Source organism: Asterias amurensis, chromosome 13 (assembly GCF_032118995.1).
Source record: "Asterias amurensis chromosome 13, ASM3211899v1".
Taxonomy (NCBI): Eukaryota; Metazoa; Echinodermata; class Asteroidea; order Forcipulatida; family Asteriidae; genus Asterias; species Asterias amurensis.
The window spans coordinates 4,912,075-4,939,976 of record NC_092660.1 but is presented as its reverse complement, the minus strand read 5'-3'; the positions used below and the strand labels follow the sequence as shown (position 1 = coordinate 4,939,976).

Below are 27,902 nucleotides of genomic sequence, written 5' to 3'. Positions count from 1 at the left end.
GACAATCAGTCAACAATCTGGCAAGTAGATACACACATGGTGTTACCGCAAACCAAATATACATTAATACCTCACCATGCAATGCCTCAAATCCAATAGACAATCAGTCACTCATAACAAATCTCAAAAACGCAACCACGATATGAAATGTTCACTTTCTTGTAGCTTTTAGATGTCTCCTTTTAGTTTTTGTTTGCATGCACCTCTTCATTTTTATATATGATCAAAATAATCGAACGGTTCAAAAAAACAAAATGAAATTGGGGGAATTTGGATAATCTGCAACTCATTGATTGAATTTTAATACCGGATACTCGTAATCCTATGAAGTGACATATTTGCTTTGTAACATTTATTATGAAGTAGGCCCTATTGGTTGAAAACATGTCCTTAATATTTTTTTTGTTAAACGGTTCCATTTGGTGGGTAATTCAGCGTAAATCAACTTGTAAACCACCGCCGCTGACACGTTGTGGTTTATTCATGTCATGAAGAGTGTCGTAAATACTAACATAAAAGTAACCGCAATCTGCCAGATTTATTACAATAACAAACAATACAGATTGTGTCAGCAATCTGATTTCTAAACTTCTTGGAAAAGCTGAAACATTGGCCTGCCATCCAACGTTGTTTGTCCACTGCAGCTTTCATGCCAGACCAACTTAGATTGGTTGGAACATGGTTGGAGCTATCATAGAGGTAGACAACATAAAAGAAGACGATCAGAGCATACTGGTCGAAACGTCGAGTTGAAACCAACGGTTCTTTTCAGAACCACCTCAACTCATTAGAGATAGTCATTACATGGTGCATGGAGGTAGCCCTCCATGCATGGTGTTACCGTAAACCTTTCTATATAGACAACAGGCTGCGAACCGCCTTCTAAAGCCCTTTCCAAGCAAAGACTGTTAATTTTCCTTCCTCCCAAGATCATTGCAGAAAGAAACGATTACCACAATTTATTCGCAATGCCATGTTTGTATTTTCATAGAGACTGTTCCTTGCTCTATGGTATTTAAAAAAAAAAAAAAGCAATTCAAGCTTGGGCATGGGTATTCGTCAGGGGCGGGGCACTTTGTGTCTTGCGTTTTACTGCTCGTAATGTGGAGATCATGCAGTATTTGAACAAACCGGTGTACAAAGAAGTCATCCGCTTGTGCCCATTGATCGCTTTGTTATGCTAATGATAGACTGTTTTGTCAATTGACCGCGATAATCGGTCACTGCAGTTTCTTTTTAAGTCCCCTGGACAGTTTCTCATAAAAGGGCGATCCGGGGGGTGGGGGGAGACAGAAAAACAAGTGAAAAAAGGAGAGAAGAGGGGGGATGGGGGTGAGAGAAAATCATTATATAGACCTATCTGGGGGATTTTCCCAAAAAACTAACAATCCCGTTTCCAGTTTGTAGAATATTTCACCGACAGACATTTTCTCGTGAAGATTATTTGGAGTTGTGTGTGTGGACAGCGTGTTGTCGACACTGATCCATAGAGCATAACGCCCAATAATTGGAATGGCTCGTTCGAATGATCACGCCCAATCCCTGTAATGCACGCCTTGCCCTATGTTTCCGGCATAACACAATTTGTGTAAAAAAAAACTTCGTACATTCGTACATATTTGTTTCAGTAATTCATAGAAGTTTACCATTTGCAAGTTTACCATCTGCATGTGTATTTTGTATCTGAAATCAAAGTATTTCAACATCACAATGTGCAAAGTTTTAGGTAAAAACTGCCGCTAAGTGCATCTGCAGCCAACACTCTGTATCCGCGCAATAATCGAACACTTGGAATTCGATCGATATTTTCCTTAATTAGTTAAGCGGTAGTTACGCATAGTTGTTTAAGTTACTGCTCACATGGCGTGACGTCAGATGTACAAACATTATGCCTTATAGTCACAGTGTACGTAAGTTAGTGTATTATATTTATAAGTATGTACTGTTATTCAGTGGAATGTACAGTAAAATTTTAAAATGCAATAATATTTCATTTTTCGTATTTCAGTCCATATGCGCTTTGATTAATCGTCAACCACTACAGTGTGGACACACGTCATGCACATCATGCGCTGCACATAAAAACACCATTTAAAGTGTAGACATAATAATGTCAAGGGTTGGTTTGGGGCAAAACAAATAGTAGACTCACAAAAATGACTCAAAATAACTTCCACAGTTAGAAATATTTTGTTTATATAAGCTACCGTATGAACAGCCGGTTCGTTGGGAATTAAACAAAAACTTATTACCGTGGCCGTCCAGAGGGCAAAAGTTAAAGTTAAACTGTCGTTGACAAAATATGTGCCCTCCCATAACAAAAGAAAACATCAACAAATTAAAATTCATATAGGCCTACACGAGCCAGAACTGCTGCCCGGATAAATGAAGTCTGAGACCCTTCAGACCCAAAGGGAAACACAACGGGCCTCATTACGTTAATGTCTCGGTTTTTTCGGGGTTTTGATTGTGCCGTTGAAAGTTATGGTTTCTATTATTTCGTCTCACAAGTGGTAGACCTATTCTCATGTTGATATCAATGAAATATTCAAATTATCATCAATATTATTGTGCTGGTGGTCCTAATGCATCTGTTATTTATTTATTTATTCATGGTTTATTAAAACACTAAAATGAGCGGCTAAAAGCCGAAATGTATGGTGTTCTACAAAAATATTAATTAAAAAAATTACATTAGGATACACTCAAAGGGATGAAATATCAAAAATATAAACACACAAGCAACATATTTGTGACAGATTTTGTTTTAAAGATGATCAAAACAATTTGATTAGATTAAAATTCAACCGTTGCTCATGATCCAAAGAAAACATTGTGTTGTTGTTGTTGCTGTTGTTATTTTTCGTTGCCTGTTTTCTTTTCCATCGCACATGTTGTAAACATAAAGTGGCCTATGTTTACAACATGTAACATGGGGAGGCTAATACTGTGGGAAACACTATAACAGAAGAGGAAATCAAAAGATAGAAAGATGTTAATCACCACATTGTGATATTGTGTTTGAATTGGGACTAGCCTAATTATTTTTATTTTAAGAAGCAGGCCGGACGGCTTTGCTTCTTCATGAACAAGAATAGTGACGGTATACTTTAAAGGGAGGGTACACGTTTGGTAATTTTCAAAGACCAGTTGTCTCACTTGGTGTATCCCATCATAACCATAAAATAACAATTCTGTGAAAATTTGGGCTCAATTATTAGTCATCGAAGTTGCGAGAAAATGATGAAAGCAAAAACCCCCCTGTTGGACGAAATTGTGTGCTTTCAGACAAGAATAAAATACTTCTAGCTAGAAGTCTTTTATTATTTTAGTGAGAAATTACCTCTTTCTCAAAAACTACGTTCTTTCAGAGGGAGTCGTTGCCCACAATGTTTTATACTATCAACAGCTCTCCAGTTCTCGTTACCATGTAAGTTTTTAAGTTCATATTATTTGCTTTGAGTAATTACCAAACGTGTACCTTCCCTTTAACACATGTATTGCCAGATAGTGGATATGACAGTGGCCCTATATACTGGATGTGCTTACATTATTCGGTAAAATGTTTGCATTTTCAGAAGTTCCAGTGAATCATGATTGTGTGAATATCTCGTTCTTAGGGTAGCCATGAGCTGTTCCGACTTTTTTTTTTTTTTTTTTACAATACACGTAGGCCCTATGTAAAAGTTATCACCATTCAGTCACGAACTTTGTATTAATTATCCACTTAAACTTTCGTTTTTCTCATTCAAATCAATTCGTTTCAGTCATTCTATTTCATAGGCAGCGGGACTACACTTTGACACTTCTTAAGTTGAGTTTCTACTATAAGTAACATTGAACTTTTTAACTTCTGTCGTGTATTTTGTGATATTTTTAATAAACCTGAATTAATGAATGAAAATGAATGAATGTTTGAAATTTGGATATATGAAATTTATGGATATATACGACCAGCTCTTTCCGCTGACTTTGCCGAAATTGAATGAATCCTGTGGGCTGACTAGTCAGTGAACCTTACATGAATTATATTTTGGTGGCTACCATTTGACTATTGAATACTGATTCATTGGAGCGTTTCTATATCGTAATTGGAAGATCCGGGTGTTAAAATGCTGGGCTTTTATTGATATTGGTCGGGAAAACCACTTCGAATTCAGTGTATGATGGAGGTCTCCACAACGCGGAGCAGAACCATGCATCTATGATGCCCCTGTAGTTCAATTATTTCCTTTTAGGAGCTCGGGAAAGTTGGGGGGGGGGGGGAGGATATTGAGTAAAACCAAAATTAGCATTCACTTGTTTTATCAACTAACAACGTGTTTAGTTCGTACCAGACGGTACAGACGTGGCCGACGTCATGAGTTGACGTCATTATATAAGAGTCCTGTTGATCACATCACCATCGAGTCCTTACTCTATGATCACACTGAAGCTCCAAATCATCTCAGTGTCGGAATTGACTAAGGCTTCGACTCAAACACATTAAGCCAGGCCGATGGTTCGATCGAGCAAAAACAAAACCCCAAAACAATCAGAGCAAGTTCGCAAAATCGATCCAAAAATTTTCTCCAACCAACTGCAATTCGGGAGAACGGAAATTATTTCCTTGTTTACGTTTGCGTGAACTTGAAGCCGGATATCCGTGTGTTGTCCGAAGCAGTTGAAAGCAATGACTATAACATGCCTCAGGGGGATTTTTCCATACTGTAACCCCTCCACAATAGAGCATAATGTCAAATGTTGGGCGTTATACAATAATGCGCTTAAAAGGGACATTGTTGGGGCGGTTAAAAAAAAAAAAAAAACATACACAAATATTGTGAATTATGATTACATGTATTTTTTCATAATCGCGGGTAAATTTTGGGGCAACCGTCATGATTATTACACGTAATACTTATAATGTTCGATGTCCCTTTAAAGCCACAATGATGATAATGGAGACACGTATATACAAGGCTTTTAGCAGATCACACGGGTCAGTCTTTTATGATCTGCTGCTAAACATTTTTTTTATCAAGCTGTAGTGAGGTAGAGGGCGCTGTTTAACTTTATGGGCTTGCTTGTAGAGCAATCAGTGACGAAGCTGGAGCAGCGCTATTAAGTCTGCTGCTAAAAAGTTAAAAGTGGATGAGGAATCTATTTTCTTTTATATTTATTTTTGTCATTGTGGGGGTTTTTGCAGTGTACTTTTTTTTCTCCGTTGAAGTGGGATGATATTGGTATGGGTTATGCAAAGTACTATTTTGGTACCAATAAAGTACATCGACTCCAGCTCATGATGAGAACTTTATGACATCGTTTGATTTGTATCAACCCAACTAAACGTCATGACAAAAAAGTTCTGGGCAATTTATATATTATGTAATTTTTTATTGGAGGGGAATGGGATATAATTGGGGTATGGGCTCAACATAGTGTTGGTATTTGTTTCTTATTCTCACAAAAACGCGGTAAGATTTTTGCACCCATATGTGGGCCAAATAATTGTTTTGCATGTTAAAATCAGTAGTCACTAGTAAGATAGAAAGATCTAGAAAGATGATATTGTGGTAGACAAAAAGTCGGTTACACATTTTGTAACAGCGCCCTCTTTCATAACAATGTTTTCAAGAAATAGTCGGTTTCCAATCAATTAGTTCTCGTCACATAAACTGGCCTGGCATCCAGACGTGCGATTTGTTACCCATTTGTTGACAAAAAGTTACCGAATATGGCGAACGGACGAACACAAGGAAATGTGGGTCAGAATGCGTTTCATTTCTGTCCAAAGCAGGACGGTATGTTAGTCTGCTGATCGAGGGAAATATTGATAGATAATTGACTTCACTAGGAAGGGTAAGTTGGTTTTGTTTTCCTTTTTGGGTTACGGTTTAGGAGGGTGGATAAACAGTGCCCAAGTTTTGCTTTTGACGACGCGGGCTGTACTACTACAGTTATTGCAGTTGTGGACACTGGACAGTCATGACATTGACAGCATGCATGCAGCGTTAGCTAGCGCACTGACTGCAGTGATTGGCGGAAGTAAACATTGGAAAAGCATCCAAGTCCAATCATTTTAATAGATATGGCATTAAAATGGCCTAAGGAAAAAGGCAAATGCCACTTCTTCCTTGTCCTTCATTAAAATTTATTGACAAAAATGTTTTGTTATCATTTTTTATCACTACTTCCTTGATAAATATTGATTAATGATTGACTTGAGTGTGAGTGAACAAACTTTTGCACCACTGACCACTGGCAGTCAGATTTGGCTTCTTAAAAAATATTGTTCAATGTATTCCTAGTTTTACAAATTATTCTACTAGACCAGTAGAACTACATTTGTTTTTATCTGTAGGCCTATGTACTGTAGTGTTACTCATTTATGACAACTTAAAATTAAAAATATACAATTGATATTTTTTTCTGCAGATTGGATAAGATCAGTTTCCCCAAAAATTACCACTCAATTATTTTATTTTTATGTGATTTTGATATTTTAATGTCAATTTTATTGTTGAAATATGTGAATAGATGTTAATTATATTTTAAAGTCGTGTTCAAAAATGTGTGTATTGCGAATCTTTCTAAATTCTACCGTTTTTCAAGCTTGGTGATCAAATTGACATCTTGTTTTAAATGTTTATAAATTACAGATTTTACAAGTAATCATGTTTTGAAGAAAACAAACAAGTTAAAGGTACTAACTGAACAGGCTGCTTGTGCTAGAGAACTTAAGAATCAGTGAGGGGTGTTGGCAAACAGAACAATGTACATTGTAAATAGAATATTATTCGGATAACTTTCCGTATGGCGCCACCACTTTTTCACTCCTTTTTACAAAAAGGGATATATCAAATCAGGTAAATTTGGTACTATATTGTTTTATTTCGAATGAAAAAGTGGTGGCGCCATACGGAAACTTTTCCTATTATTCTTTCATCAACCATGTAGCTTATCGAGCCGTTAGGTGTGAACTTCGTGCTGATATACTCATGTAAGGTTAATGCTAAATATGCAAACTTTGGCCGATACACACAACTGGCTTTATCTTGATGATTTTTGAGAAACCTGGGAATTTTAATTTGTTTTAAATTGCCGTGCTTCAGAATGCACATGTAAGTAGTAGAAAACAATCCAAACAATTTTCAATAATCCTTTGTTCAAACGTAACAAACTTTGGGCCAGGATGGGGAGAACCCTACATGTAGTACCAGTATAAACTTGCTTTATACAAAAATCTGCTCAAATTGAATCTGCATTTGAAATCATACAAAATGCACTCTAGAAAAATCTTATTTCTAAGCAATTCAAAGTCAAACTCAATTTAACTTAGAGAAGTGGGATAATGTGTACAGTGTAAGTGTTCGGAAGAAGTCGACAGTCCTCACACTTTGACGTGAAGTGAGTGTTACATTTCAGAATCTTAACTAAGCCCCACTCCTGCAGAGACCTGATTTCCCTCAGGTAGAACCATTTAAGAAGAAGCAGCAGAGTTTACTGCAGTGGGGTGGCAGTCATGATGGTGTTTTGTCAAAGTTTAACATTTGGTTGTCAGAAACAATCACACAGTCCTGAGACATGTTACAAGTAATTTGGATCTTAAAGCTACACGGTAATCATGCGGTAGCATGCTTTCGGGCTGACAAACAATATATTTTTGCTGGTAAAACAAAATAAAGGAACACGTTGCCTTGGATCGGACGAGTTGGCAGTATAAAAAGCGTTTGAAACAATTTTTTATAAATTGCATATGGTTGGAAAGATGTTTTCAAAGTAGAACACAATGATCCACACAAGTGTGGCTCGAAATTGCATGGTTTTCCTTATACGTCGCGAACTATCACGGTCGGCCATTTATGGGAGTCAATAATTTGATTCCCATAAATGGCCGACCGCGTTAGTCGACGAGGTAAAAGGAAAACCATGCAATTTGGAGGCATTATATTTGTGTGGATCATTGTATTCTACTTTTACAACATCTTTCTGCCCATATATGCATTTTATAAAAAACGGTTACAAATGCTTTTCAAAGACCAACTCGACCGATCCAAGGCAACGTGTTCCTTTAAGTATGGCTGTGCGATGTTATAGTTTTTTGTACCACAAGGCCCCATTTTGTTATGAAAAACTACAATATCACTGCGCTTGTAAGTTGTATTCTACTTTTACAACATCTTTCTGCCCATATATGCATTTTATAAAAAACGGTTACAAATGCTTTTCAAAGACCAACTCGACCGATCCAAGGCAACGTGTTCCTTTAAGTATGGCTGTGCGATGTTATAGTTTTTTGTACCACAAGGCCCCATTTTGTTATGAAAAACTACAAGATCACTGCGCTTGTAAGTTGCGTATGTAGCTCAACATTTGTATTGAACCAGAGGTGTTTTTACACATGACCAGAATCAAAATAAGAAGAATTTTCCTGACGCAGCTTTAGCATCTTCATCCCCAAGACCTGCAGAGAAGATTTATCTCCAATTTGTAATATGGGTTTTTAAAAACTTCAGGCCTTGAGTTTTGTTCTTGAAGGGGCACAGCAATTACCTTCCGGTAAGGGGCTCTTCTACGTCGTGGATGAGTACAGTTTCAAGTTGTATTGAATCTTTGCAAAGGGCACAACAGGAAAAACCCAGAGCACCTTAGCAATTGCTGCGGGCAGAGTGGGTTTTTCCAAAGCATAAAAGTTTGATTATCTTTCCAGTAGTTCGTTGTGAGAAACTGTTGAGTTTATCGTTGGTTTGGGGGCAATAAGTCAATGGCAAATCGTTAATAACTTGGAGATGTGTTTGATTGCCTGCATTTAACCTTTGGACCTCTTCAACAACTGAAGCACAGTATGAGGATCGCTGTTATTGGCAGAAGTGTCCAATGTACATGTACCAAAAATAGAAACTGCTGTTGAATTTTCAATGAATTTATAGTGTGTATAGATTGTGTTCGCTTTGTAGTCGTTTGTGCTCATTTCAGAATGTTGTGTTGTTAGACAGAAAAGTTTTAGAAGCAACAGCGTCAGTACACAAGTGTGTGCACAGTCTGATTCATATACGATGAATGGAAAAAGTTCAGAGTGAATACCATTTTTTATTGGGGTATTCAACACACTATGACAGTTTTCCATTTCCTTTATAGTGGTTGAAGTAGAGTGACTTCCAGTGTAGACTGCAAATAGTAAATACATGTCATGCAGTAGACCTTTGAGGTCAACTTTACGCTCAGAAATTAAATTTTGATGGAGAAATGCATAGCATGCTATTGCTAATGGACAGTGAATGATTTCCCTTATAAAAAATATAGCACAGCAAAATGTTACACAAAATGTCCAGGGCTACTCAAAAAGTATCATTTGCTCAGGCCTACATTTTTTGTTTCAGAAAGGGCAAGGGGCACCAAAGCATTTTCTCCTTGTAAATTTCTTCAGCTCTTGGGCATTTCATGGTACTGATTTGCTGCTAACTCTCAGTATGCACAAACAAATGTTACACGTAGGGGTAGGGAGTCTAAAGATTTGAATATCATACAATTTTGCTGGTTGAAATCGTTCTCTGTATGCCTACGTTACATGAACCTGAATCACAGCTTGATAAAAAGCGTAGTGGGGACCCAGTTCCACTCCTTAGTTCAAAGGTTGATGTTCGTGTTGGTGACACAACTCTGTCATGCAGGGTTATGATTGATGCAATTCAAATCATCACAAATGACTTACTCTCTAGATCTTCCTGACCCACACACCTACAGTAAATATCAGACACCAGGGATAATGGAGCTGGAACAGGAAACTTGTGACACGTACACATTCAATCCTTGCCTCATTATTTCATGACTTGCCCCCCAAGTCAGCCAAACATTTGACTAGCCAAAATAAACTTTGACGAGCTTGGTTTGTTTTGGTGTTTTTTAAATAAGGGAATCAATGTGTGGTGAAGAGGTTTTCAACTAGTGGTTTAATCTTAACCAGGCCTGGTTCTTGATATACATACGTGTATAAAGAACTCGGCGGGTTTAAGCCACTATTTGAAAACCATTTTAACACACTTTGATTCCCACATAAATACCTTTTTCGGTCAAAAACATCATCACTTTTTGGTCAAAAGGTAAAATAAATGCAAAAATTATAATTGTTCAATGATTTCTTTCAACACAACACCCCTCTAGCTATGAAATGGTTTTGTAGCCCTATGCCGCTCTCGGGTAAACAACTCCTTATAAGGGAATGCTGTGCGTGGCGCGCGTATGGCGTGATGTACAACTGTTTCAGCCATTGCTCTCGACCAATAGGAATGAAGAAACTGTCTTATAAGAGAACAGGTGCAAGGTCGCGTGTCACGCCCATGAATTAACACTTTTTACCGGTCATAAACAAAGGTTTAAACACACCCACGTGACGCACTCTCCACCAATAGGAATAGCGAAACTGTCTGAGGTATTTATGAATGTTAATTATATGATCCGTGTTGTTGTTTTTTAAAAAGTTGTTTCACACACACATAATGTTTGTCTATGTCAGGTTAGTTGAGGACTCGTTATTGAACTCGGGCTGTTGTTTAGAATAATTTTCTTTAGAAATTACGTCCCCTTTGGTTGTGTACATGGATGCACATTGAGAACGTGCTCATTTCAAAACTACCATCCTTTATTTTTACAACCCTCAGTTTCAACTCGTTTGTATACACTCGTTTGTATACAAAAGTTTGTTGACCTAGTAATTCGAGGGCTTAGTGTTTATTTTCATATTGTTTGAACTTGAATTGTTTTTAGCGCTGTTCCCACATGAAAGCAAAGCGAGGATGGCCTCTCTCTGTCATAAACACCTGGATCCCTTTGTATAAAAATAATAAATAAAAAATAACTCAATTTTGTATAGCGCCTTTTCCCATGGTTGCAAAGCGCTCGGTTTCAATGAATGGATGCCCACACATACACTGAACAGTAACTGAGGGTTTCCCTATTTTTTAGTGAGGAGCAGGGATTTCACACTTTTGTCAACTGATTTCATGTCGCAGAGAATCTCATTGCTTTTTGTGCCTGCATACTTCACGTAACCAGGTATTCTTTACCCATGGAGCAAACAGCTAACGACATTATGAACGAGTGCAGAAATTCAACGCTTGCACAGTACTTGCATCTTAGAATGGTGATCCCCACGTTTCATGACTCTGCTTACTGTAGAACAAAGAATCGTCGCTTATGGAAGCAGGGAATTCTGCGCTTACGCCTTTGGTTAGCATAGAGTCTCTTGCTTTTGCGCATGCCCGGCATTCTTTGCTCACACAGCTGGTGCAGAAATCCAGCGCAGGCACAGTAAGCGGAGAATGGTGAGTGATCATAAGCGCAGAATTCTGCGGTGAGCAGTGTCATGAAATTGAGCCCTGCTGAGTATATTTTTCCTCCATGGACATTGATTCAGACTCTTAGTGTAAAACATAGACCAGGGCTGGATATAAACACAATGCACTAGAATCATCGTAAATTGAGTTTCAATGGACCCTTCCCATGAAATATGCTAATTACATTCATGCATGCGTACAGACCCTGTTGGTTGGCAAACGCTATAGAGTTGTGCACTAAGCAGACACGCAGTCGCGTCTGCGTCACGCACCCATTAGCCGTGTACAAAACAGCGCGATGTTCCCTCATTTTGCCAACCAAAACGTTAGTGCGCACGTGCTACGTGCAATTTACATATTTCATGGGAAGGGTCTATTGTACTGTGACATCATGCGTTGCTTAGCAATTTTCGCCAACGATCAATCTACGCTCTTTGTGAAATCGCCCAGTGTCCAAATCTACTACAAAGTGATTCTAAACACCCAACTTGTTCCATTGGGAAAACAAATTTCCTTCCACTGAAATACCGCAAGGGATAATGAATGTATTGTACCGTCATACTTGCAAAGCAAATTTGTTGTGTTTGTTGTCAGCTTAATTTTTGATTGCACACGTACCTGTATGTAGCATATAAAGTTGCCATTGAATGGCGACAAGGAAGTGCTTGAGTGTGCTTTAGAGTGTCTGTAGGTGGATTGTAGAATTATTTGTGTACAGGTTGTAGTTATTGTGATTCTAAGCAATGCTTGTGTTCAGACTCATTTTCTTAAGTTATAACCAGAATGGTTTTGTTATTAGCTCTGTGATGGGTGGTGTGTTTCTTTTGAAACTTTGTACTCCATCAGCTTGACTTGACAGATAAAAAATCTCTCGGTCTGTGGTGTAAAACATGGCACCAACTGCATGACTTTTATGCAGCTGGTCACATACCAGCGGACTGTCAACTTTCCAAGATTTTGCAGAAAGTTATCAGCAATCAGCAAGCCAATCTCTCCATTTCTAAGACAGAGCTCTGCCAACCCTATCTGATTCTGCAGAAAGTTCCCTGAAAAATAAACAAATCTGTCCATGTTCTGAAGGACTGTAAATGTAAATGTTTTGGTTGTCTGACCTAGGATTGGGAGCAGGGTGTTAACAGGAACAGTTACAGTGATTGAAACAAAGATTGGAAAACATTCATATTTAAAGTCAGCGTACTCCCTTTAAAGACACTGGACACTATTGGTAATTGTCTTAACACTTGGTGTATCCCATCATATGCTTCAAATAACAAACCTGTGAAAATTTGAGCTCAATTGGTCGTCGAAGTTGGGAGATAATTATGAAAGAAAAAAACACCCTTGTCCCACGAAGTTGCTTTCGATGCTTGATTTCGAGACCTCAAATTCTTAATCTGAGAACTCTAAATCAAATTCGTGGAAAATTACTTCTTTCTCAAAAACTGCATCACTTCAGAGGGAGCTGTTTTTCACAATGTTTTATACTACATGTATCAACCTCTCCCTATTACTTGTTAACAAGTAAGATTTTATGTTAATAATTATTTTGAGTCATTGCCAATAGTGTCCACTGCCTTTAATAACCGTTGTCCGCTGGCCAAATGCCAGTTAAAACACTTGTGAACCCGTCCACTCCACTGCAAGTGGTCGGGCTACGTCTGTACGTTAGTGTTGAAAATCATTCCAATAATAATTCATTAAAACAGCCTTGTGAAAATACTGATGGACGAGTGAAATGACAAGCTTGTTACATGTCCTGTTTGCCAGTCACTAAATAAAGCAAAGGGCCAACCCTGAAAGTTACTCTAGTGTAAACGTAACGCCTGAACGGTCTGTGGATACTTTTTTTTTGTTCATGGAAAGTGAGAGAATTTCCTCTCTTGCGTGTCGCCACACATGGCTGAGTATACATTGTAGAGTGTTAATTTGAAGTTTACATTTGGATGTTGTTTGTTGACTGGCACCAAGCTAGGGCTGTGAGGTCACCGGCCTGCCCTAGTGCCAAGGTCTGTGTCACGAACTTTAAATAACTTTTAAAAATAACAATAATATAGACTTGTCATGCGCACATACCCACCCTGCTGGGTGTTCAAGGCCTTTTTTGTTAAACCTACAATCTATTTGTTGTAAATATGGTTCTGATGATGGTGTACTTTGGGGGAAGGTTGGGGAATACCCTCTTTACTGTAACTCTAGGTTTGCCAAGATTGCCAAGGTTGCTAAAGGCAGTGGACACTATTGGTAATTACTCAAAATAATTATTAGCATAAAACCTTTCTTGGTGACGAGTAATGGGGAGGGGTTGATGGTATCAAACATTGTGAGAAACGGCTCTCTCTGAAGTGATGCAGTTTTTGAGAAAGAAGTAATTTTCCACGAATTTGATTTAGAGTTCTCAGATTAAGAATTTGAGGTCTCACAATCAAGCATCGGAAAGCAACTTCGTGTGACAAGGGTGTTTTTTCTGTCATAGTTTCGTATCTCCCAACTTTATCTCCCAACTTCGACGACCAATTGAGCTCAAATTTTCACAGGTTTGTTATTTTATGCATGTTGAGATACACCAACTATGAAGGCTAGTCTTTGACAATTACCAATAGTGTCCAGAGGAATATCAATTTTCTACTTTCAGCTCCTGTGTTTTTTTTTCTCATCTTAATATTTGTTTTATACTGAGCTGATTTCAGTCAATATTAACAAGTGTATGTAAGGATGAGGCTGGATTAATGGGTTTTATTTGTACTTTAAATGAATGATCTGGACTGGATTACAAAACATTTTTTAGCTTAAAACATTTTGTACCATTTCTACAAAAATAAGGCTTCTTTTGAGACAGCTGTTGTGTAATTAGAGTAAAGTTAAATGAGGCGACAATGGTAAAATGCCCGCCTTCATTTTCCTGGCAGGCTGTTTTCATTTTGTCCTCATTCAGTCATCTTCAGAAGAAACCATTACTGACTTGGCAGATTGCCCAGATGGAGTCCAATCATCACATCACACCTTTAGTTACAGTGACAGAACAATCTCACACTGTTAAGGTGTGAACTTGTTTATGATCCAGAAACACACTTGTTAGCTAGTTTATGATGGGGCCCACAGTTCCGTTGATGAGTTTTCAATTCAATTCTTGAAGGTGATGAATTGTTTCTTCGCAGCCTTGTAAGGTGTATCACAAGTTAACTCTGCTCATTGGTGAGTGTCATGCACACACACTGTACTTGTATGGAAGTAGTGATTGTCAAATTTGATCCACTTCAAACTTCATATTGTGTACTTCTGCTTCATTCAGGGTACACGTCTACAATGTATTATTTTCCTGACGCACAGAGTTACTGTAAATTTGATGACTCGCTGCTCCTAGTGTGATGTATGTTTGCAAGCAGTGAGGGATGTGGGTAGAATCCTATTCCAAGTAAATGACGCTTGTGCCCTTTTAAAAGCAATTGTTTTATAACCATAATTGCTTCGTACAAGTTGAGTTAGGTCTGCGCTATACCAGCCAAGCTACTAGTGAATGATACCCACGCTAGGCTAACCCATGCCTATAAAGCCTTATAGACTGTGAAGGGGAAATCCCTGTGTTCAGACCCACAAGTTGGTGGCAAAGCCCATGTTGACAGTTGATTTGAGTTGACTTGTCAGCCCAAAATAGTTTTTAAGGTGTAGCTCTCACCTTGAAGTGGTCGTCCAGCCTTGTGATTTTAGGTGAAATCTCATGAAAAGAAGTATTTTTTCAAACAGGGTACAACCACAAGATGTCTGGAGAAACGAAACTGTGGATGTTTCTTTGAAGATGTGCTTTATTTACAGTAGGCAGATGCCTTTATAACTGTTTATCTTCTTATTTTTTATTTCAGGGTTGTGTTCATTGAGGTGCAGGGTGGCTTGACCATGAGTCAGCCAATATTCCCACATTACAGTGGCTAACTATCGGTAGTGAAAATGTCGCAATGTGAAAGGCTCGCCCATCCCTCGTCACTTCCTCTCTTGGTATCCACCACCGGTAACCCACCAGGACAGGGTACCAATGAGCCAGACAATGGATTGGTTGCAACCAGTTGCCCCGCCCTGTCGGAAAGGCTTAACTCTGAGCGCTGCGCCGAAGTCGGCGGTGGCGGTGGCGTACGAGAGAAGAGGAATATCCCTACAGCGCTTGATCTCCCATGCGAGCAGACACGCCCTCCACCGTTGGCCGAGCCCAGACCACACCCATCCAAGTCGAGAATAGGACGCATACATCATAACAGTGATGGTTATGGACACGGCGACGGTCATGATCACATGATGTGGGGCGATGGAAGACACAGGACTTTTTCCAGAACTCAACTGGATGACTTTCGACCACTCAGTCCAGGGTCGTCGGCTGTTGCCATGAAGACGTTACTTTCAAGAGTCGCCAAACTGGATGATTTTGTAACGGAGAAGATCGGAAGTGGTTTCTTCTCTGATGTGTTTAAGGTGAGGAAAAGTCCATATTCTCAAACAATTAATAATAATAGTGGCTTCGTATATAGCGTGAATATACGCCAATCAGTTTATGTAAAGGTGCTTGTAACATACAGTGTACAAGATTTTCCTGCAAGGTTTGTGGGACTATGGCCGTGTCCGAAACGACGACTTCGGCTACAGCTACGTCTAGATCAGCACGTCTACCAGTGTTGAAGAATAGGCAGACGCGCGCGATCTAGCCGTAGCTGTAGCCGAAGTCGCCGTTTCGGACACGGCCTATGTTTGAATTATGAGACCAACTCCTTACAGCATCATGTACATGTAATGGTTTACAAGGTGCTGTGGCGCAGTATGCTGCCAATTAAAGCAGGACCATCGGGGCGAACGCCTTCTCTTTTTGATGAGTGCACTTGGTTCTTTTATGTGCGTTACACAACGTACAGGACCAACAAACATTTGTACACAGGTGTTAGGCCTGGGACTCGAACCCACACTCTGCCGATCAGAAACAGCCAGTGCTCTTAACCGCTAGGCCATGACACGGACACGCCACATCACCGAGCTACACATGTACTTGTCAATTGACAGTTGTTAATTTGTAAAGCTGTAAAGTACAGGTTTCAAAGAGGTCAAGGGATTTAAAATGACAAAGGGATGTAGTTCCATTTTTTGTAAAAAGATGGATATTGCAAAATCATTCAGTTATCATTTTTAGGGTTTGAACACTCAGTTTTCTTTTGGTACTTAGTGTGTCATGGTCGAGGGATCAAGTAAATTTTTATGGCTGTGTTTCATCAGCCAAAAGGGTTCAAAACCCAGTCATTACTCGTTTGTTCTTGGGAAAGACACTGACTATAATCATGATAGTTGCGTAAAATTTTAGCCCTGATGTTAGAGCAGCTCCTTTTTTTACTCAATGTTAAAGTGAAGTGAACAAATCAGGAAGGTTTTGTTGAACTTGCGTTACGATAGACCGACATGTATGTTTTACGTTAGAGAAGCTTGCTTGATAGATTACTCCAGGGGTGGATTTCACAAAGGTAGTCCTAACTTAGGACTAGTCCTAGGCAATGCTAAGAGATAGGACCAGTCCTAAGTTAGGATGAGTTACTGGTCCTCACTTAGGACCAGTCCTATCTCTTAGCATTGCCTAGGACTAGTCCTAAGGTAGGACTACATTGTACCTTTGTGAAATCCACCCCCGGCATGATACTTTACGAAGGCAGCGAAGGTGGTTGCCTCTGTACCACCTGGTCATTGCCTCGGTGTTGCCCTAAAATTCTCCAGTTGAAAAATACAATTCCTTATCAGGGTGCCCTTTACTACTTAGGAGAAAATGCCTTGGTGCCCTTGTCCTTTCAATGTTAAAAAACAAAGCATTTAGGCATATTAGGCCAAATAACAAAAAATACCAGTTGATCAGCCGGATTTTTCAAAAAAGAGGAGGATGAGGGCCTTAATATTTACTATTCTTTTCAAGATGGCCGCTAAGTATTTCAAATCAAACAGGCCACCAATTCTTCAGTTTGAATCAACCGCAAACTTATTTATTGGTTGCATGAGGACCTGTGTTAAAACTAACAATAACAGCGTGCGTCGGATAACACTATAAAGATTTGCTGGTAGGCATTCACTTATTGTTTTATGAAACAAGACGGTTACAAGTGTTCGAGAGCATCAAGTTAGACTCTGGAAAAGCTCCTATGCCAGTCTTTTTGAAAAGATGGATTAAAACAAAAATGCGGCCCCCAAAAAGGATGCGGTCGGGGACGATCAACTGGTATTTGTTTTTATTTGGCCTTACTGTACATAATTTCTCCGTGAATCTGCACATAAGTTGAGAGTATGTTCAACCATCTGTACTAATGTGTACTATGTTTCCCTTCAGAATCTAATGTACATGACACTGCACTGTATACCGAACCTGCATTGTCAAAAGAAAAAATGCCAGCAGCTCCCAGAAAAATCAATTTTCTTCACTCAGACCCATCCACGCGAGTAAAACTCATACTGTATAATCTCATTCCTCACACCAAACTGTCCCTGGGATTCATGCCTTGTGTTTACCTCCCATTAATGTTCACAGCTTGCCGCCCTGCGAAGGCCAACAAAATCAAGGTCTCCTTCTGTTATAACCAGTGCGATAGGGTTGTCAATACTTTATAGTATTGCAGTATGATTGAAAGGTTTACCTTTCACAGTGTTTACAGATTGTCAAATACATTTGAGGACTACATGTGGTACATCACTACATGATGTGTGTTAGCACTGTTTATATAACACCCAAGCAGATCCTTGCCATTTGATTGGAGGATTGTCCGTCACGTGATAGCAAATAAAAGTACCATTGCACGCTGAGTCACTCACCGTGCTTTTTCGTTCCATCCGAAAAGTACCATTGCACGCTGCTAGCGTGCAATGGTACTTTTCGGATGGAACGAAAAAGCTGAGTAAAAACATCACTGCGTGCGCGTGTCTTTGGTAACGCAGCAGTGTTACCGCAAGGCATTAGTAAAATTACTAGCATTCGGCTTCTACAATTAAAAATTGTAGGCCAACGCTTTGTTTGTTTTGAAAGTTGTATCTTTCAATCAAAATGACAAAGGATGTTATCTACTTGGATGTTATATATTATAAAATAAATAATGAATGTTTTTCATGCGTGCAATGGGTGCAATGTTCCATTCAACTCGGCTCCGCCTCGTTGAATAGAACATTCCATCTTTCAACTCATGAACATATTTGCACCATTGCACTCATAAACATTCATTATGTGTATAATACTCGGTACTTTCCCGAGTCCTGTGAAAGAATATCACAGGTATGTAACTCGAGTGGGATTTAAAATTTGTACTTCACGGTCATTGCTTAGGTGCCGCTAGTAAAGTGCTCAAAGAAAGTGCCCTTTACCGAGGAGAAATTGCCTTGGTGCCCTTGCCCTTTCAAAAGCGAAGCAAACAGGCCTGTTTCATGTACGACTAGTGAACAATCTGCCTGGCGTGGTATGTTATTACCCAACATGCATGAGAGCCGACAATAGCCGAATCCCACCCGAGTAACATGCCTGCTACTGTATACTATTAATGTACACTATACTTATCTCTACAACTTGTAATTTTTGTGTCATCTTACAACTGCTTGCCAGCGTTTGGCAACTTCAAAATTCTAGTCCAATTATTTGGTCGGGTTGGTGAAGTGGTACCATGTATCTTCCTCGTCTTTCACATCTAGGACTCATCTAGGTTTGCATCACACCGTGGGCACTAAGCTTGGGCGATATCGATTTATTTTATTCATGATATATCGCCGACAATATATCGTGATATTCGATATAATCACGATTAATTAAATTTGATATCATCAGTCTTCAAACTCCCAGTGAAAGTTGTAGAAGAGACAGTCATAGCACTTAAGAGAGGTGTTCTAATGACCTATTCTTCTGGTTTTACTCCAAACCTATGGGGTGCAAGATGTCTCAGCTTGGAAATACATCGCGATATTGCGATACTTAATCGATATCGTGTTATATCGCGATATATAGATATTTCGATTTAAACCAAATCGATCCGATATCGAAATCGTTTCCAAATTAGTATCGCGATAATCGATAATATCGTGATATCGCCCAAGCTTAGTGGGCACTACTATGCTGATTGAGTTTTCAGTACCTGAATGTACCTGACTGCGTGGTCTTTCCCTGGAATAATCTCTGGGGTTTTCCTGCCCCGTGCATCTAAAACTTAAATGCTTTCCTTCTGTCTTCTCTATGTAGGGTTCTTGGCTAGTATAGGGCAGGCCTGTATGCTTCGTTTTTGAAAAGGCAGAGGCACTAAGGCATTTTCTCTTTGGCAATTGGCACCCTATGAGGAAATGTTAATTTCTACTGGAGCACTTCAAGGGCACCAAGGCAATGGCAAGGGGCAATGGAGGCAATCGCCTCCGTTGCCTCCGTGAAGTATCAGGCCTGACAGGGAATAAGTCAACTTTTCTGAGAGTCCTTGGCCCCACAACCAGAATAAATCCAATGAAATGAAATTGACAAGCCAATAATGAATGAATTAATTACTGTTATTCGTTGGACTTCAGGTGCAGAGTAAAGCAACAGGAGAGATTATGGTGTTGAAGATGAACAACGGAGAATCCTGCATGGCCAGCGTCATCCAAGAAATACAACTTCTTAAGAAACTCCAACATCCAAATATCATCAAGTAAGACAATTATGGTTAAAGACAGTGGACACGTTTTTTAATTGACAAAGACCAGTCTTCTCACTTGGTGTATCCCAACATTTATATGCATAAAATAACAAACCTGTGAAAATTTTGACTCAATTGGTCATCGAAGTTGCAAGAGAATAATGAAAGAAAAACACCCTTGTTGCACAACTTTATGTGCTCAGAGATGCATCAGAAAAGGCTTTGGGCCTTAAGTGTTCTGTTATTTGAGTGAGAAATTACCTCTCTTTTTGAAAAACTACGTTTCTTCAGGGGGAGCCGTTTCCCACAATGTTGTATTCTACATGCATCAACTGCTCTCCATTACCTGTACCAAGTATGTTTTTTATTCAAACAATTATGAAGTAATTACCAATAAAATAGAATCCTGCCGTCGATGTCACAAAACTCTTCCTAACTTAAGACTAATCTTAGGACTAACGACGAGTTCAAACCCTGCACTGTAGCATGCAAACGTTAAGATTAATCCTAACTTAGGACAAGTTACTCGTCTTCTTGAGATAAGACGAGTCCTTACTCCTTACAAATTTAATTGTTATTATTATCATTATGTTGGTTTTGACTTCAAGATTTTCTCCAAAGTTTTAACTTGTATGCTCTCATTTTACTTTTCTTCCAGGCTTCTTGGGGTATGTGCTCACGAGTCTAACATACATGCTCTAATTGAGGTAAGTCATCAACTGTTCTCCAATGCATGAAATTGATAAATAACCCAAATAACAAACATAATGGGATTAAACCATCTGAAAAAACATGTCTGACAGAAATGTTTCTCAGGTTCAAATTTGGGGGTTAAAGACACTCAACACTATTCGTAATTGTCAAAGACCAGTCTTCTCACTTGGTGTATCTCAACATATGCATAAATTAACAAACCTGTGAAAATTTGAGCTCAATTGGTCATCGTAGTTGCGGGATAATAATCAAAGAAAAAACACCCTTGTCACCCGAAGTTGTGTGCTTTCAGATGCTTGATTTCGAGACCTCAAATTCTAAAACTGAGGTCTCAAAATCAAACTCGTGGAAAATAACTTCTTTCACGAAAACTACATTACTTCAGAGGGAGCCGTTTCTCACACAGTTTTATACTATCAACCTCTCCCCATTACTCGTTACCAAGTAAGGTTTTATGCTAATAATTATTTTGAGTAATTACTAATAGTGTCCACTGCCTTTAAAAGCTGAAATATGTGTACATAACCACAATAGTTCAAAGTCAAATGATTCTCAAGAGGCTTTTTATATAGGCCTGCATGTACTCTCGATAGCTGCTCCACTTTTACTAACCACAGTAAGTTTTTATTGCCAATAAATGTAAATGTGATTACCAATCGCATACCTTCCCTTTAAAGGAACACGTTGCCTTGGATCGGACGAGTTGGTCTTTGAAAAGCGTTCTGTAACCGTTTGTTATAAAATGCATATATGGTTAGAAAGATGTTGTAAAAGTAGAATACAATGATCCACACAAACATGCCTCGAAATTGCGTGGTTTTACTTTTACCTCGTCCACTAACACGGTCGGCCATTTATGGGAGTCAACAGTTTGACTCCCATAAATAGCTGACCATGACAGTTGGCGCGTAAAAGGAAAACCGTGTAATTTTAAATGATACTTGTGTGGATCATTGTATTCTACTTTTAAAACATCTTTCTAACCATAGATGCATTTCATAACAAACGGTGACAAAACACTTTTTATAGACCAACTCGACCGATCCAAGGCAACGTGTTCCTTTAAATTGTATTTTGGATCATCCTTTAAATGCTTGTATTTCTACATGTGACACAAATCAGGTTTCGTTTAAAATAGATTTTAAATACAAAGAAAACGACAGTTGGCGACGTAAACGGAAAACCGTGTGATTTTGAGTGATACTTGTGTGGATCATTGTATTCTACTTTTAAAACATCTTTCTAAACCATATGCATTTCATAACAAACGGTGACAAACGCTTTTTATAGACCAACTCGACCGATCCAAGGCAACGTGTTCCTTTAAATTGTATTTTGGATCATCCTTAAAATGCTGGTATTTACACATGTTACACAAATCAGGTTTCGTTTAAAATAGATTTTAAATACAAAGAAAACGAAACCAAAAGGAACTGCACTTATCTCAAGTGACACCCAAACACTGCGAACAAAAATCCACACAGAGATACGATTGTAGTAAAAAAAGAATACTGAACTTTAACACTGGATAAAATGTGTCCTGTTGATATCAATTAAATAAAACGTGGTTATCGGTGTATGTACAGCAAGGTCAACTGAATAAGGGAAAACAATCAGAATCTCTGTGTTGGGGGAGTATCATAATACATGTAGAGTGCCATTTAATATACTTCTATGCAAATAGGGTGTAAATTAATAGTGGTCGGTGTCCTTGTCTTTACAAAGAACCTTTTGTGCGGAAGTTTTCAAAAAAAAAAATTTTTAAAATTACGAATCTGTTTTCAATAGAATACCCATTATGCTCGATCGTCACAACAGGAAGTATGTTACTTATTTGTCATTTTGTACTTTTCAAGTGTATTTTGTAAACATACATTGTACTTGCATGGTGAGGTACATGTATCAATGTATCTAGGCCTTATAAACTGTATATTTGGTTTGCGGTAACACCATGTGTGTATCTACTTGCCTGGTAGAGTTTGTTCTTAGAGAACTGTCTTGCTTTATTCTACTGCCGCGGAGTAGATAATCGGGGGTACGGGAGACTTCTCAGTTCTGAAAAGAACTGTCCTGCTTTTTAACTATTACCGTGGCGGATGGTATAGAAAATAGACTGGACTACCACTTTAGCCTATAGGATCGTAATTTACTGTACTGGCGCAGATTCAGTTCTGAATTGGTCTCAACATTTCGACTAGCTTGCTCTAGTCATCGTCAGGAGACTTTACATTGTACTTGCATTCAGATACTTTACATAAATCCACATGTACAACTATAAGTGGTACATGTACGCATTCAGGTCTGATTATAAAAAAAAAAGGAACTAGACTCTTATTTTTTCATTCAGCCTTCTTGATGGACTACAGGCCAAAGCATATAAATCTACACCAGATAGCTACATACACATTTTGCATTGTTTTACTTCAGGCTTCATTTGATCTGGTGGAAATCTTTTCACTCACTCCATTAATTTTGTTTAGATGTTGGCAATTCACAGTATTTTTGATCGCCTGAGGGCGTGTGTGGACTAAGTTAACGTAATGCGAAAAAGTGAAACAAACCTTGTTTTCATTGTTATTATGATTAGTTATTATAATAATTTAATAATTAAATTATTATTTATTAGGCCATTGATGCCAATCTGTAACAGGCAGTCCAAATAAGATAAAAATGTGGTTATGATGCGAGGAAATTTGCCATTGAAAGTGCCCTAATGCAGTAAAAAAATATATATGTTAAATTACAATATTCTGACCCGCGATATAGGCCCCGACACTTAATTACCATGTTATGGAAGTCGCATGATCAGGTGCCCTAAACACACACTGACAATAGAAGTTTAGGGCTTCTGACAAGGAGACCAGACTATTCTTTGTCATACAAGCCTCATTTCGGTTACATTGAGTTAATGAAAGAAACACAAGACGGCTCCATTGTATATATTTTGCCTCTCAGTCTCACTTTGGTTTACATGCATTTGCATGTTAAGTAACAAACAAGATTGCCCCAGGCTTCTGGTCACATTTCGTGTTGTTTATATTCCATGCTTCATTAAATCCATTAATCATATATTCATCCCTGTAGTGTTGGAACACACAATGAATAAATAATATCAGATCTGGCAATCATCAGTTGACCATACTAAACCATAAGCTGTGAATCTTAAAGGCACTGGACACTATTGGTAATTACTCAAAATAATTGTTGTCATACAAATGTCCTGGTAAACAGTAATGGAGAGTTGTTGATAGTATAAAACGCCCCCGAACAAAGATATTGATGAAATAGGGACACCGCCAATATAGGGTTAGATAGCTCAGTTGGTAGAGCCCCGGCAAATTAAACCGGAGGTCGTTGGTTCAAATCCCACTCTAGTCAATTCTTTGTTCAACCCCAAAAATCAGTATAAAACATTGTGAGAAACGGCTCTCTCTGAAGTGAAGTAATTTTTGAGAAAGAAGTAGTTTCTCACTAAAATATTTGAGTTGATTTTTGAGACCTCCATTGAGGTCTCGAAATCAAGCTTCTGAACCCACACAACTTGTGCGAGGTATGGTGTTTTTTCTTCCATTGTTATCTCACGAATTCGACGACCATTTGAGCTCAAATTTTCACAGGTTTGTTATAAAGTGCATGTTGAGATACACCAAGTGAGAAGACTGGTCTTTGACAATTACCAAAGGTGTCCAGTACCTTTAAGGAGCAAACACAGAACGTTCTCCCCGGGGGCTATATTTTCACAGGGATAAAACCTAACTTGTTCATAGTTTTTTCGTCTGGTGTAATCTCTCACAATTGACATCTGTTCCCCATCTGGCATATTTGTAAATTGCAATTTTATATGTTTCTATTACGAGTCATTTGCACAGCTATAGTATGCAATTACTGTGTACTTTGTTATTATCAGTATTAATTTATAGCAATGTGATTGTAATGGAAGTGCTTTTAAGCAACCTAGTGGAAACTGGGATGTGATTTTATATTTGATCTCCATCACTTCAAGGGAGTGCTCATTCAACATTCGATCATAGCAAAATCATAGCTCCTTAAAAACAATGGACACTATTGGTACCGTAATTGTCAAATATTCAAATATTTTAGTGGAAAATTACTTTCTCAAAAACTATGTTACTTCAGAGGGAGCTGTTTCTCACAATGTTTTATACTTTCAACAGCTCTCCATTGCTTGTTACCGAGTGTTTAGCCGTCGATTAACTAAACTCTTCCTAACTTAAGATTAATCTTAGTACTTAGGACGAGTCAACACTGCACTGTAGCATGCAGACCTTAAGATTAATCCTAAGTTAGGACACTTGAGATAAGACGAGTCCTAACTCTTTGTGAAATCAACGGCAGTGCTTTTAAGGGAATGTTCTTGCAACGTTGATGGAGAAATCATAGCTCCTCAAATACTCTGTTTGGCTAATAAAAAAAAAGTGATTGGAATTTTGTCTGTGAATAAAATTCCGATCTTAGGTTATAAAGTTTACTCGCCTCAAGTGCTCTGAGTTTCCTCAAATCAAAGATAACACAATGAGCACGCTTGTGTCGATATTATTTTTAATAGTTGCCTGGAAAAATAACTCATTATGGACTCATGGTCAATTAAGTTAGTTTTTAAGCGGACCACCAAGGAGCCGCTTGCCTTTTAGTTGTGTCAACATCCGATGAAAACCCGACCTACGCCAGATATTATTAAATTTACGAGATGGTTGATGTTATTTCACCCACGCGAGACCATCTTAAAGAGACGAAATACATTTACTGAAAACATTTTTTTAATTAAAAACTTTGACTCTGTGGACCAATGGAATAACACGAAATAAGGGTACAATCTTAGATAAATATTTTTTAGATGTAATCTTTTATTATTTTATGGGTACCCTGGCCTTTCAATAAAGTTTTTGTTTACGTAGCATTGTTTTGAATATTTTGGTTATTATTACGGGCGAAGATAAAACTGTATGAATGTGTTTTATTTAGGTTTTTGTTTCGCATGGTCAAGCATTGGCTTGTCACACTTTAGGGTGTTGTTAAATATCTTCAATATAACCTTTTCTTCCTATATTTTGGGGGTATTCAGGCTGTCAATTCAGTCTTTGTTTATTGTGGGTTTTTTTTTATTTTGATTTATTGCTGAAAAGTTTATCTGTATAAATGTGTTTTGTTTAGGTTTTCGTTTCGCATGGTCAAGCAGGGCTATGTCACTCAATAGGGTGTTGATAAATATTTTCAGTATGATCTTTTCTTCCTATATTTTATGGGTATTAAGGCTGTCAATTTGGTCTTAGATTATTTTTTGTAAATTTTTTAAAAACTATTGCTACAAAGTTAAAAACTATCTGTGTATTATAGATGTTAAATTTGCATCGGGATAAAGAATATAAATTTTTGGTTTTTACCCATTTCACAGGACTCGGGAAAGTACTGAGTATACAGTGCTGACACACATCGGTGTTTGGGTAAAAACCAAAAATTAATATCTGTGTATTATTCAGGTTTTCTATTTCACATGATCAAACACGGCATAGGGATGTTGTTAAATATTTTTGAATAAATCCTTTTCCTTAGTTTTTTTTAGGTACCCTGGTCTGTCAATTTAGTTTCTGTTTGTGTTGCTTCGAAGTTAAAAAACTCATTGATGTGTTTTAGTTAGAAATTGTTTGGCATGATCAGGCATGGCTGTATCACTTATTTTAGGTGTTATCAACTTAGTGCCACTATACACTCACAGCTTTCACAGTGTACATGTAGGTCGGTGACTCCATCGGCTGCACTTTGAAGGGACAAATTGCTAATAAGGTCCTTCTGGACCATAGTGACCTTTCTTTAAATCAATTTTAAAAGTTATGAAAGAACTCAGAGGGGCCCAAATTTAAAAAATGGGTTGAGAGGACGATAACAATATAAGATGGTGGCTCGGGAAATTACCAAGTATAGACGATGTGACCTATGTTTACATTCAAACCGCCCTCTGTTGACAAAACACTCTATACGTCATGTTTCGCCGGGCACTGAGTTGCGCAGTCACAGTAAGATTGCGTACACTTTCTAGCTGGCTGCCAAAACACAAAGGTTTTGCCCGGCGGTATGCGCGCGAATCATGTTATGGTTTTCGTGTGACGTTAGAGGTCACATCGTCTATACAGTGCTTACACACATCAGTGTACATGTATGGTTAAAACCAAAATGACTGTTCTTTATCCCAGATGCAAATTTCCATCTATTATAAATATTATTATTGTTATGACTACTGTCAATGCAACTCAGCGATCCTTAATCAATATCCCAATCCCTATGGATGCTATGTGTACTATGGTAAATCAATCCCCCGCTTCAAAATGTCACCTCGTCTCTTCGGAGAAGATTGGAATCCTGGTCATGTGATATGAATCATTCCTCGGCTATCGCATGTCTGGTGTGGACTGAGGAGTTATCACATCTTTATCTGACGTGTGGTGGTTCTAGTTGAATGTGACTTGTCAATGGCAGGTTCAGTTATCAGTGTATGATACTGTGAGGCCTGTAATACGGGTAGAAAATACTGCAAAGTGTCTACAAGTATGTCGCTACTGCTTGCCTGAAAAAAAAAGGCTGGTGGAAAGTTTGTGTTGTTGGTTAAAGGGTTTAGGGAACTTTTTGTACAATAAAAAAACACATGGCTTGGTATCCTTTCCCTTATAGGAAAGCGTCAGGTCTTACATCCACGTATAATGTGTACATGACTTTCTGTAAATTACTAAATAGATGCTGAGATACATTCCAAAACAAAATTGTTGCCTAAACTAAAATTTACACCGATGTTTAAATCGAATTAATACATTTTTAGGGTTGGCGAGAGGGAAAAAAGGTTCATTGTTAATTCAGATTTGTCACTGTCAAATTCACAAAACTTTTGAGTGGGGACATTTCGGCGTTTGAAGCATTAAGTTTATGCGTGTTATCAAACTGTACTCTTATGGAGTAAAGTTATGCATGTATATTAAATTAATTTCCCTAAAAGCGTGTTGGCCCAGGGACTTGTCAATCGGAAACTGAGAGTAGATCCAAAGTTGATTAATGTCCGTTTCCGTCTCCCCCCCCCCCCCCTACAAACAGGAAGTGCAGACTTGTAAACGATCTCCCTTGGAATTTCAGAACGCTAACAAAAGACGCTTCTGGCAATTTATATACAAACAAGTACTGTAGTGCAATGCCTTTGGTTGTTGCAGTGGCATAACAATGAGCT

The 27,902-nt window shown here is 38.4% G+C and overlaps 1 protein-coding gene across 1 annotated transcript in view; it reads left to right on the top strand.

Moving 5' to 3' along the window:
• Positions 1-5,701: 5,701 nt before the first annotated feature.
• LOC139946009 (dual specificity testis-specific protein kinase 1-like) overlaps positions 5,702-27,902 on the top strand; it is a 46,318-nt gene continuing 24,117 nt past the window's right edge. Inside the window, exons 1-4 of the mRNA XM_071943591.1 lie at positions 5,702-5,841; positions 15,173-15,773; positions 19,851-19,972; positions 20,619-20,667. Of these exons, the coding sequence (XP_071799692.1) occupies positions 15,258-15,773; positions 19,851-19,972; positions 20,619-20,667 (687 nt within the window). The 5' untranslated portion in view covers positions 5,702-5,841; positions 15,173-15,257. The remainder of the gene's footprint in view (positions 5,842-15,172; positions 15,774-19,850; positions 19,973-20,618; positions 20,668-27,902) is intronic.